The 13243-nt window shown below is 41.0% G+C and overlaps 1 protein-coding gene across 4 annotated transcripts in view; it reads right to left on the bottom strand.

The window, feature by feature from the left end:
* The window catches only part of SS18 (SS18 subunit of BAF chromatin remodeling complex), a 52032-nt gene extending 39151 nt beyond the window's left edge, over positions 1-12881 (bottom strand). Inside the window, exons 1-3 of one of the 4 annotated variants that reach the window (XM_030012100.2) lie at positions 12653-12881; positions 9342-9418; positions 7957-8041 (exon numbers count right to left, since the gene is read on the bottom strand). In XM_030012100.2, the coding sequence (XP_029867960.1) occupies positions 7957-8041; positions 9342-9418; positions 12653-12721 (231 nt within the window). In that variant the 5' untranslated portion in view covers positions 12722-12881. Of the gene's footprint in view, positions 1-7956; positions 8042-9341; positions 9419-11379; positions 12214-12652 lie in introns of those variants that run through there. The other 3 variants (XM_030012102.2, XM_030012101.2, XM_041123045.1) reach the window with 3 other exon arrangements.
* Positions 12882-13243: the final 362 nt, after the last annotated feature.

The following is a 13243-nucleotide window of genomic DNA, read 5'->3' as shown; positions in this document are numbered from 1 at the left end:
TTTAATTGGGTTACAACTCTTCTTCGACAAGGTGCAGGGTATTCTAGTACTGACAGTATCTCAACTGAAAAAAATTAAAGAACCTGTATCAATTCTCAGCAAGTGTAATATTCAGGAGTAGGGAGGGTTTCTACATGAAAAGCATTTACAATCATGTCTAAATAGTGAAGTTAATTACAAATATAATTTATGCTTTCACTGTTGGAGTACCAGTTGTGACATTAGCAGTAAGGAATTCTAAATTTACAATGACAACCGGTTTCTAAATCTCGATTTAGATCAGTATCTTCAAAAATCAGAGAAACTCTGTTAAAACAGTGCACAAAGTAATACTTAAACACTTTGTTCAAAAAGGAAATTGGAATCTTTAGTTGTTTCAAATTGCATATATCACTGTATAAAAATATTTCACTGTACAAATATTCTTTTTCACCATTTTAACAACCCAAAAATTTAACCTTTAAATACTTAATGTCCACATAGCAATAGTTCTTCTGATACTTAAAAAATAATCACATGAAATTCTTAACTCTTGATATAACTACAAATTATTTAAATCAAAAGTTGAATAATCTGGTATGAATTCAGATGGTTTTATTTTAAGTGACTACGAGTAAGTTAATTGTGGACATTAACTTGGGGAGCACTGAGCTATAGAAACTAGATGACTTCAGAGGTACTCTATAATTCCCCCATAAAACACAGTTCATATCTGTCCTCAAAAGCAGGAGCTTTCTGTTCCACAGCTGTTTACCTCCTGCCTCTTTGGCTTTTAAGGGGGTTTAATGTCTGGTCCAATATTTACAGGTTTTGCTTGTATTTAGTAACCTAAGAGAAAAATTCCATCTCTATTCCAGCTAGGCGGCCTTATATAAACTCAAAGCAGAAAGAATCCTGCAGAACCCTCAGAGCATTTTGTTGGGAAACAGCAAAACCATACAGGCTAAAGGACTTGGCATCTATGTTACCAGACCGCCTGGTACAGCTCTGAGCAAACTGCCTAGGGTTGAAATAGGTATTTATTGTGCAGATGCTGTACTAGAGAGGCGAATCACATATTTAAGTATGAATTAATTACACTTTAGAGCATACTCCCAATTCAAATTGGCTGCTATTTTTACTGATTTCTGAATCAGCCACAGAAGTTAGTAGGCAATGTAAGTAAGTTTTTGTGTACAGTGCACTAGCTCCCCATGTGGACACACCTGATTAGCAATACACACAAAGTAGCTTACAGAAGTTAGTGATCCTCTTGGAGTACACTAGTGGTCTATGAATTCACTCCTAACACGCTATCAACTTAAATTCCCATATTCCGATTTTTTTATTTTTAGTGAAATTGCTGGCTTAAGAAGCTCCCTCCAGCGGCTCTCCACTTCCCAGGAGTACCCTTTCAGTTGTGCCAACACAGCCATTATTAACATAGCCCTGTGGTTAATCTGAACTAATCCAGAATGAAAATATCCCCCTTTCCACCTAATTAATCTAGACTGATTCTCCAGATTGGTTCATCATACAACACCTTTAAAACATCACACAGCAGAACTGCAGCTGATGAGACTACAGTTCTGGTTATGTCAGCAAAACCATCACTATCAAAAGGAAATCTCATCAAACAACACCCAAACTTCTTTCCAACATTTAAAAGCTTCTCTGGAGCAAAACAAACAACCTGGAAAAGCAATTTTTACTATAAGACCATGGTGTACACAGATAAACTGAGGATCCACAATCTGAAAATTCTTTTTAAAATGCAGCATACCCAATTCTCTTTTGCTAAAGCAGGATGACACTATTAGCCCCAAAAGACGCACATCAACACATGGACTGGTGGGTGGTGTTACAGAGATTCAACAAACAGGCTAGGGGAGAAACAACCCATAAACTTAAATCATAGTAAATTTGGTTGTTTTGCCTGTAAGTCTTCTAAAAAGCTTGTACTACTGACAATTTTACGGTGAGTAGTTTTTCAGTTTCCTGGTATAAGTGATGGATTTGTTCTTTCATGCTCCACCCAACAAAAAAAGAAAAAAAAAAAAAAATCTGAGTAGCTATTTGTAAAACTAGTTCTCTTTTGGTTAGTATCCCACAACCACATTTTTACATACAATGAACATGTAGGCAATCAAGAGTATTCACTGAGAGGTCAGAAGTCAAATAGCATGTAAAGCCTCAAAGGCAGAAAATGGATACAGATGATCACTTGCTGGCCTTGGAGCAAAGACAATTAAGTGATACACACTAGACCTCTCTGTAAGCACTTATACAGCTAGATCATAATGCATTGCTTTTATGACTGGTTATTGCAGTCATACCTAAGAACTAGGCTACTGACAGCAATAATGGACTAAATTACATCTGTAACAGACCCGTAATACTGTACAACTTCAGGAAAAGTCTTATTTACCATTTTGTTTAGTGCTGAGTCTCTGAGATCACTAACATAGTGGTAACCCTTAATTCTTAAGAGTACTGTGGTACTACAGCATGAATCTAAATGTCCCACATTTCCATTCTTTAGTGACAAAGCCTAACTAACTGGGGGCTAGACACTATTACCAAAGGAGGCTTACCTCATGTGTTTCTTTCTCACAAAACACAGGAAGTATTTTTTGCTATGCAAAACCAACAGAGCAAACAAAAATGTAGACTACAAAGGGATTGAGGAAGGAATAATTTAAGAAATTATGTTCTTCAAGGAGGATGCAAGCACAAATACATTAGCTTTTATCAATTATGGATTTGCACTAGTTTCACAGTTTCTAGTAACAGTACGGGAATGCGAAGCTTAATTTCTTTTACCCATCCCAACCACAGTGGCTCTACTTGCCTCTCATTTGAAGAGCAGCAGGAAAGTTCCTTGGAGTGTACTTGCATAATATGGTAGGTACGAATGTAACATCTTTCCTCCCTTTCTCAAAAAATCTGCCACCTAATGTTTCTCTTTTTAAAAGTCTTCAGAAATTATTATGATTTTTGAAAACTGTTTAACAAACATTTAATCAGAGCAATTATTCTTCAAAATCCAAGCTCCACTTCTGACTAACAGCTCACTTGTCTCTTGACAGGAAACTTGCTACCTTTTCTTTTGCTCTGTTCTCTATTAATTCAGTTTACAAACAGTGCAACTTGAATTTGGCATGGACTTGTGTTCTGAAAGGCTAATGCAGAATAAACAAAGCAGTATAGTGTATCTGCTTTAAAACTAATTCAACCAACACACATATACAGAATTAAGCCAGAGGTTTAAAGACTGATGCCAGCTGTGATGAGCAGGAATGCAGATACCAAGAACAGACTTTCTGCTATATTACCACAGATATCAGACTCTCCCAGGCATTTGGTACAGAAGTGGACATGAATTTTATTAATTTAGGATTCCTCTCATCTTCAGTAACAGGAGTTTTATCTGAAAATTTTATTTTAAGCTGTTAAAACTGAGCCGTATTTTTCTTTTCTGGATGCCATCTTTCTTTTTTCAAGAAAAACAGTATCAAGATAATTCAATTAACATATGTATTTTAGACAACTTTTACGTTCAAAATGAAAGCTACTAAAAAAAGCAGAGTGCACTGTTGGGTTCCTAAGACTCTGAATTGTTTCAACAAACTAATCACAAGTACATTAAAGCCACAGATTGAACATTGCCCCTTTGAAAAATACTAAAGTGCATTTAAGATCATATGAGACTTTCCACTGATTGAGTGAAACCATTCTTACATTGAAGACTCCTATTTAGCCACCCGAACTCCACAGCTTTTAAAAAAAACACAAACCAAAAAAACCCAAAAAAACCACACACCACAAAACAAACAAACCCCATCTTCCAATAAGGAACTTGAAGAAAAGTTTTAGTTAGGTGCTAATAATGATGTTTAATGGTTCTACCTCTTGAAGCAGTTTCTTTGGAAGTAACTATCATTTCAGTGTTTGTTGATGTTGAGTGTTTGTAAAAAGCAATAACCATTTTATATATTAGTGCTTTGTAACTGAAATGCCATGGACTTCCATCCTAATCTGTGTGACAAGTTTGGAAACAGCATACATTAAGGGATTTTACAAGTCCTACAAAAAGCATTAGATTTGAGAGAAGTATTTCAAGCAAGAAAAAAAATTCCTTTTTTATTACTAAGTTTATTAATAACCTTTTCAATATTATGAAATTAAGAAAAACAATTTAATGCAACGTGCACATTTTCCTACAATTCAGACAATAAGTTTTCTTGGAAACCACTTCACATACAGAGTTTAGCTTGCTACTGGAAGAAATTGGCACTTTCAATACAAAAGAAAACTGGTACCTTATAGAAGTGAGTAATAATCATAAGCATTTATTTTCATCACCTTCTTGAAATACACACTGAAATCAAGTGCTTTGCATGCTGACAGAAGGCAAGTTGCATTATGTAAAAAAACCTCTGAAAAATAAAATCATTTTTTCTGTGTTTAAAAAAAACAAAACAACTGTTCTCAATCAAATAATTCCTGCAGACCTCAATATTTGCCTGTTGCAAAAATAATGCCAAAGTGAAAAGGCTGGAGTGCAGGACAAAAATTCCCCTGTACTTTTTCCGATAGTGACAGTCATGGGTTGTATTCTTATAAATATTTGGCAAAATGAAGACATACGGGGGAGGGAAAATGTCCAAGTGGAAAAGTTTGGGGTGGTTTGTTGTTCTGTGGTTTTTTTTCAACAGTTTGCAATGACTTTTTAATGGCACTAAAACACTCTTTATCAAGAAAACAAAAAATAACTAAAAGTCGGGGAGGATAAGATGCCTGCCTGTTCTGCAGTTTGAGACCTAATGTATTCAGAAACACATGCACACAATACTTCACTACTATTCTTTGGAGGTTCTCTTGAAAGTCGCAGTAACAAACTTTAATTGCATCTTTGCTCTCTACAGATCAAGGAAACTAATACTTTGCTGTTGCCTCCCTCAAAAGTAGCACCAATGAAAATCAAAAGAACACAGCAGTGTTGCATTCCTCACTGTTCAAGCCCTTTTTGGGAAGCTAGCTTATCCCATATGGTGGTGGTAAACAGACTTTCGACTGCTGTCCAAGAAAGAGAATACCTGCCATAACTCAGAAAGAGACAGCAAAAAGTTGCATCAACTTCACACGTGGACTTAGCCACCACTCTGGTCTAGCTGTGAAGACACTCCAAAACAGCCCTGCCCTTAATAATGCTGCTGTTCACACGGCTGAGAAAAGACTGGTTGACTGAAGGAGATTAACCTCACACTTCTTTTGTCTTCTGATGTGAAGGAAGGTCTCTTACCCCAGAAGTCATTATTTAATACTCTAAATTTATCATGCATACAACGACAACAGGAGCTTTCTTATGACACTGGCGTTTCAAAGTCCTTCCAGTTCCCTTCAATCACGCCTTGCAATGCTTGCTTCACCTGTTTCACCTTTTCCTCACTTCCAGGCCCCCTTTACAGAAGCATTTCTCTGCACAACACAGTTGGTTCACTATACTTTTGTTTAGTGTAAGATTTATCTTGTTCTCTACAGGCAACACCACACTTTCAGAAAGGATGTACAGTCATTTGATTAGAATAGTGCATTCTAAAAGATGCGGACAGAGGCACAGAAGCTGACTACAAGCATTTTTCCCAACAACATGAAGCATTAAGTCTAAGGAGCATCGTGAGAGGATACAACGAGGTTATCATCAGGTTCAAGTCATTTTAGCTTACATTAAAAACTTCAATGAACCTGATCACTTAGCTCTTTTGTTCAGTGTGAATGCTATCTTAGCAGTAGTCTCTTTTCAACCTCATTTTATCACATAAAGCATTTTATAAAAAGTAATAGTTAAGTTTTGAAATTTCTTGAGAGTGTATTTACCCGATTAAAACAAAAACAGTAAAATTTAAACAAAAAAGAAAGCATAGTTTACTAGGGGAACAATCTTCCAGATAGGAATAGATCAGATGAAATACAACTTCAGAAGCTATCCAGACTCAAGCCTTCCTAAGTTACGTGGGGAACTACTGCAATGGTAGTATCACAAGGTTGAAGTATTTTACTATTAAAAATAGTAGATGTTTACACACACAGTATCTTGCTCCATATTTAACTGTTGCCACCCACAACCCTTGAATTTAGTAAGACTGTTCAACAGCTGACACAGAAGCATGGTGAACAGAAACATAATACTTCCAAGTCAACTTGAGCCTCATCAGTTCTTAAACAGAAAGCCAATAAAGGAAAAAGAGTCTGACGTAGTTTATCTTGCATTGAAAAAAGCAGTAGCTCGCATCTTCCCAAATTCTTCCGATTAAAATTTGTTGGGAAGACAGAAAGCACTTAAAGAATATTTTTCTAAAAACCCCTATAAAAAGTCATTTTATCCTATTATGTTACCACATTTCAGGCAAATCTTCAAAGATTTGATTTGGTAGGTCAGATCGTTTACACTTAGGTAAGACCTAACATCTAAATTTCATTTTGTATTTTAGTTTGACAGAAAAAACAAGAAGCTAGCTTTTTATTCCCCCCTCAGTTGTCCAAAGGGGACTCCTCCCCGCACCCCCAACAAAAACACACTACACTATTTTCTCACTACTGTCAAATATTCCTTACATTCAAGATCAGAAATGCACTTCCGTCCTGATCTGCAAAAGTCTTTCCTGGCCCTATCTTCATTTTCTTTTAAGAAGAGAATGTCATCACATTCAACTTTAAGAACAGGGCTGTTCACCAGTGACTAGGATAAGGTCAAATTCATTTCCAGTTGTCATCAGAACCAGGATATGAATTAAGCCTCCAAAAACATATTAGCTGAGTAATACACACTGCCCTCTTAAAGGTTTCTTTCCCTCCCCCTCAACTACAAGCATGGATTTATGAAAAGAGAAGCCTCTACAGGCAGAACAGGTTGGACATAATGAAGCACTGTTTCTATAGTCCTCTAGGTACCAACTTGAAAGGATGCCTCACTAGTAGCAATGATTGGAGAACACTTCTCCAGAGACCAAAGGAAAAGTAATTCAATTTCAGTTGGTGAAAGCTAGTATCTAGGAATGGCTGTTTTATAGACATCCTTTTTAGCTTCATATTACAGAAATGAATCAAGACTATATTAATTTAAGAAAAGTCTCATTACCAAAAAATAAAGAACTTCCTTGTGTTACTCACAAAGAACTCTCCAAGCTTTCAAATTAACACAAAAAGCAAACAGATAGCAAGCTATTTTCATGTTTGTTGTGTCCTTCCTTACTGCTCTGTAACAGAACGGGGGAAAAATCTGAGGTATCTTATAAAATAAAGAATTCAGGAACACAGATTCAGAAAACTCCAGATTAAAAAAAAAAAAAAAAAAAAAAAAAAAAAGCAAGTATTATCCAAGAAATGCTTCATTTTTAAAGCAATGCGGTGTTTCAAGTTAAGCCTGTGTGATCATATTTCTTGCATATTATCATTATCCACCTTAAAAAAAGGTTGCTTTCTGATACAGGAGAGAGGCAAAGAATTTAAGAGACTCACCTAGAGTACAGAAAAGCAGACAAAGATCTACCCAACCTCATTCCACTGAGGCAAAACAATGGATGATATTCCAGCGAAATACCATCCCCACCACCACATTTCTCTAATGTAAGAGAAAAAACCAGAGTACTGCTGTAGGAGCCACACCACTAGAGTTCTCAGTTGAGAAAAAAAAGAAATCTAAGACTATGAGGCAGGCCAAATAATCTGTGCACTGCACATTTAATTCAGAATAACAGTCTTCAATTAAACAAGTCAGATTTTGAGCAAGACCTAAGCAGTAAGATTATTCCAAATAGAGCGTGAAGAGACACTGCATCATATATTCACTGTACAGTAAATCAGAGGCTAAATGTTTGGTCATTACCTCAAACACTTCTCTTTGGTTTTGTTTTTTTTATCCTCCAGTAACCCAAATGAAATCTATTCCCTACTTTTACACTATTTTGTACTTACTGCTGGTAGTAGAGACTGCATGTTCTGGTTGGAGTCAGCTATAGTGGCTAGGTAAACCAAGTTTGTATGCAGCATCTGCTGGTATCTATCAAAATAAACAAAAGCAAAACAGATCTTAAGTCACAAATAACATCAGAATTTACTTTCATTCTACACATGTACACATATGTAAAACAAGATTCAAGAGGCTTACAAGAGTATCATTATTAGGAATCCTGAGCCTTTCCCCTCACGCTTACCTATTACCCAATCTTTCCCAATGTCCCCATCAAATCTGTGCTTTTATCTTCTCTACAACTTTTGTCTTGCTATGAAAAATCTAAAGCTGGGTGACACTGTTCTCACCTATTTCACTTTCTGTCCCAGTCACCAGGAGACATATAGAGCGTGTGTGGCTGTTTGGTGTAATTTTCATCACAAACACTAGGGAAAGAAAGCTCCTTCTATTACGCCCCCAGATACAAGATACCATAGATTTATGTGAATTGTGACCAAGAACAGTGCAAACATTTCATCACGACCCTTAACTTTGGAAGATTGCTATGGAATGATTTTTTCTGCTACAGAAACACATTCCAGTCTCAACATCTAGCTCACAGTCACAAAAATAACCTTGAAAGCAGGAACAGATTACAAATACATAACTATAGGCTTGTAAACAGCTTAATACAGTAACTATACTACAATGAAAGCATTCCCTTAAAGCAAAAATATCTACTATTTATGACCCCCCTTCTACTCCCAGACTACCAGTTCTCAGTAAGGGACTCAAGCCATAGTGTGATGCCCCATCTGTCACATGACTCTGTATTTGTCCGATTACAAGGGTGCCATGATCATCCCACGCCAGAAAAGAGTAATGGGAAAATAATATTCCTTAATAATTCACTCCTTCCACAGTTCTCTCAGACCACTCTCCAGAGACCCCACTAGACAGCAAGTCCACATGGGATATTCTGGCAAGCCAAACTTTTAAGACAAGCCTGTTTGATCTTGGGCAAGTGGTAAGCAGGTAGTTTTCAAGCATGCTGTCAGGAAGAAGAAAGGTCCATTCCTACAAGATTGAAAGGTTTAAGAAGAAAACTACCTCTTTCCCAAAGTGTAATTATGATGCAGAGGAAAAAGATCTCGGTTATACAGTCCCCATTTTCATGACTGTCATCATCATGACATCAACTTGCAGTAGGCAAGCTGCAACTTTTCAGTGACAGAAGTGGTAGTCATATGGCAAATCAAAACCCCATAAATTTTAAGTGTAGTATCTGTAGCAATACTTTTCTGTTCTTCACAGCACAGTTCTCCCACAGGGTGAGCTAAACAAATTAAGAATGGTGATCTAGATGGAAATTCACCCAGTCCACAGTAGATTTGGATTAATGTCTTACTGTGAGCATTCAGACGTCTTTCCTTTGTTCTGATAGTCCATTATACACTGAATAAGATGATTATTTTCATCCAACATCTGAAACGATAAAGAAGAAGTTCGGAGTAAGTTTCACGTTCTTTGTGGAAAGAAACCAAAGATAAGTTTGAGTCTTGCTCCTCTTCTCAGAGGTTTTAAAAACAACGGAAAAAGTAGTATTCCAGAAAGTTCTACTTTAACCAATTATTTATAGAACACTCTTTTGCTCCCATTTTCCCCCTCCAATTAGTTTTACAGCTTTCAGTTTAAGGGTTTCATATCACTATTATAGCTACATTTGTGAAGCTTCCCATTCAAACACCTATGCTTGTTCTGCACCAAGTTCTTCTGAAGTCTTCAGAGTTTTGCATTTCTTCATTTGATCTCTACCAAGAAATTTACTTAAAAATTTAAGCCCTGAGTTTCCCTTCTCCTTCTAAAGCCTGCAACTGTTCATAAATTTAATAATGAAAGGCATTGAAATTGTTATTGATAGAAACTGAGCCTACCAAACAGGTTTGTTTCAAGGAAATGCACTGGAAAGCTTGGCCATATTTATATGAAGGATCTCTAATTAAACTGCACTTTATAAATATTCTGTATAATGGGCACAATAGTTTTATAATACTTCAGAAGTGTTCACGAATATGAACTTATATGAATTAATTTTCTGACAAAAAAAGAAAAAAAAAAGGTAGTTCTAATATCATGGGAAATTTCAGACCTCCTGACTTTCTACAAAAAGCTCACGAATTCAAGGTGTTCCAAGCTCCATAAATAGGAAAAAAATATAGCCTGGTTTCCTAGAGCTGCACGTTCCTACAGTCATGCCTTTTTAACCACTCTCCCGCACTCTGATGAGACAAGAGTCAGCAGAACCATGGCTAATCTGAGCTACCAGCCAAGTTACCCAAGTCAACTGAACTAAATGGAAAGTTTACTGCCAAGTGAAAAATTTTGCATTGGTTTCTCCCTTTGCTTCCTCTTAGTGGAAGGGTAGTTTAGATCCCTTTACTCTACCCAGCTGTTGAATTTCACAAAACTAATAGGATCTTAACCATCTGCAAGACTTTCCTTCTTCCAGACACGGTTGAGACTAGTCAGAAGGCTCATGCCTCTACAAGGAAAGCACAGTGTTATTACATCACCTTTATTTCCCTAGGAATCCAACCTAAACAAATACTATAGGAGGGGGCGGGGGGGGGGGAATAGGAAATAAGTACCTACACTTTTTTTTCTTCCGACTAATCCATCTCTACTATGAAAAGGGTACAGGGTCAGAAACCTCATGCAGTCCGCTCAGGACTTATATCCACGTAAGAATGAGCCAACCAGCCGAGTCTTCCTAAATTCAAACCAGTAATTCTCCAGAACACTAGAACAATCCCTGGGCAATTATTTTGCCTGAAACTGCTGGATCTGGAAACACTGTCATTAAGCACTAAACACAGACAGAACTGTAGTATTTTGAGTTACCGTCTGAGCCTCAGAAACTAGGCAGAACTGTAGTTGCACACTCTGAAGAGGATCACAAACACACTGCCACACAAATGCATTTCACAGGTACTAACATCAATTTCTATAAGAAACAGAGTGGCTATTTTCACCAGAAAAAATAAGGAAAAAGAAGCTAATACCTTTCATACCAAAGTCTAATAGAGCACTTGCAAAGGAAGCCTTGAATCAAGGCTCTCCTCAGAATGTCTCCCACCTTCCAGAGCAAGGCAGCAGATACTTAAGGCTTAGCAGACATGTAGACCTTGAGACTGCCAGTTAGATGGCTGCATTCTTCACTGATGCCATGTAAGCTGGACCTGGGGGGGGGGGGGGGGGGGGGGGGGGGGGGGAGCTGTGGTGCAGGGGGACAAGAGGAAAGGAATGCTAGGGCTAAGAGGAAAGCAAACAAGAAAGAATACAACTGTAGCCAAGATGGGGCTGCAGGCACTGTTCTATACACGTTTGATTGAGCAGTTGTTGATAGAAAATTGAAATAGTTCTTTGAAAGAGTTATAAACACCTACCATCAAACGAGAATTTAGTTTCCAGCTGGATGAAGACACCTCCAGGGCTTCTGACAGCTTATGTACATTACAAAGATTCTTCAGCTTTAACTATCCTAGGGTTTTGCCAGGGCACCACCATCAAATTAATGGTTTGACTACAGCACAAGAAAAACTTAATTGTGTGCGCTATCCATAAGCACGCTGAAGTTGCTACTGACTACCTTGAGGCAGCTTTTCACCCACTGGGTATGTATTTTTCATTTACACTTCCGAAGCACGCACTTCTGCTACAGTACCCTGGAGATTCCACTATAACTTGGGGGTCCTCTTTGAGGTCCCGATCCCTGCAACACCTATCTTATTGATGCTCTCATTCTTTACTAAATCAGAGCTTAGCTATATCTACCCGAAAGACTCCTATACAAGGAGCTTGTAGTAATCTGAAATCTGTTTGATTCATGGCTATTTACACTAATAACAGTGCGAGTCTTCAGTTAAGTCTCTAAACACCACCAAGTTACCAGCGAACTTGAACATGCTCCTTTGCTTCTGCCGATACAGATTATTACAAACCCTAGACAGGCTTTTCTTCGATTGCTTCAGCGAGTTAACTTGCTCCCTCCCACGAAAGCTTAAATGGAGTCGGCCGGAGTCGCTGTCATTGGCTCCGACCATAACGTTCTTCTTTAATAACACTTAAGGTTTATGGGGGAGCCCTACTACTAGGCCGACCAAGTTTGGGAGCTGCAGCCGCCGCTTGCCCCGCGGAGGCAGAGCCCAAAGCCAGGCAGGGTTTAGGAACGACCCGACTCGAGTCCGACTCACAGGCAGCCCTCGCAGGAAGGGCTTGCTCGACTCCGCCGCCTCCCCGCGGAGCCAGGCCGAGTCCTTACGGGTGAACTCAGGCCCGCCGCCCCGGGAGCGCTGGGGGCAGTTAACGGAGGGGGGGGGGGGGGAGACCTAGGGCCATCGGCCGCCCCCCCCCCGCCCTCCACCCCCGCGCGGCCTCCGCGCCCCGCCGCAGACGGCGCGGCCCGCCCGCTCGGCGCCTCCCCCCGGCGCCGGGACCCCCGAAGAACTACCCAAGTGCAGAGAGGCAGCGCCCTGCCCACCACCACCGCCCCCGCCGGGCCGTGCCCCGAGCGCCGCCAGCGCGGCCCGGCCGCCGCCCCCCCGCCGGGGCCTGGGCGCTCCGGGGCGCCGCCACCCCTTTCCCCGCGCGGCCCGGCGGCAGGAAGCAGCTGCAGCCCCCGGCGCCGGGCCCGGCCCCTCCTGGCCCCTCGCCCTTCACCTTCTGGATAGCGGCCGGCGTGATCTCGCCCTTCCCCCGCTGCCTCGGGGCCGCGAACGCCACCGACATGTCGGGCCGCTACCGGGAGGGTCCGCCCCCGCCGCCCAGCTCACGCGCCCCGCGGAACCAGCCAGCGGCGGGAGGCGGCAGCGATCCGGGAAGAACGCTGCGCGCGGGGGGGCGGGGGCGGCTGCCCAGCGGGACGGCCCATCCCCGTCCCGCCGGGGAAGGGTTAAGGAGGACCGGCTGCTCCTCCCCCTTTCCCGCTGCGAGGGGGAGCCGCGTGAGGCCGCGGCCGCCCCGCGCCGCTCGGCCAAAACGACGGGACCGAGAGTCGGCGCTGCGCCGTTTGAACGTGACCTCCCCTTCTCACGCGACCTTCCTGGCTACCCCTTTCCCTCCGCGGCGTTGGTACGTTCCTGCCCAACGCGCCTCAGCGCCGGACAGGCAGCGAAGTGGTACGGCCGGCGGGGGGGATGGGAGCGCTGTGGTGCGCACGTTACAGGGGACGCGCTCCGGCTGTGCCGAGCGGCGCGCTCTCCTCCCCCCTCTATCCGCCGCGACAGTTGGTTGCACCCGGGCAGCCCGCTT

This window comes from Aquila chrysaetos, chromosome 4 (assembly GCF_900496995.4).
Source record: "Aquila chrysaetos chrysaetos chromosome 4, bAquChr1.4, whole genome shotgun sequence".
NCBI classification, from domain to species: Eukaryota; Metazoa; Chordata; class Aves; order Accipitriformes; family Accipitridae; genus Aquila; species Aquila chrysaetos.
Note: the sequence above shows the minus strand (reverse complement) of the source record. Positions and strands in the feature narration are given on the sequence as shown.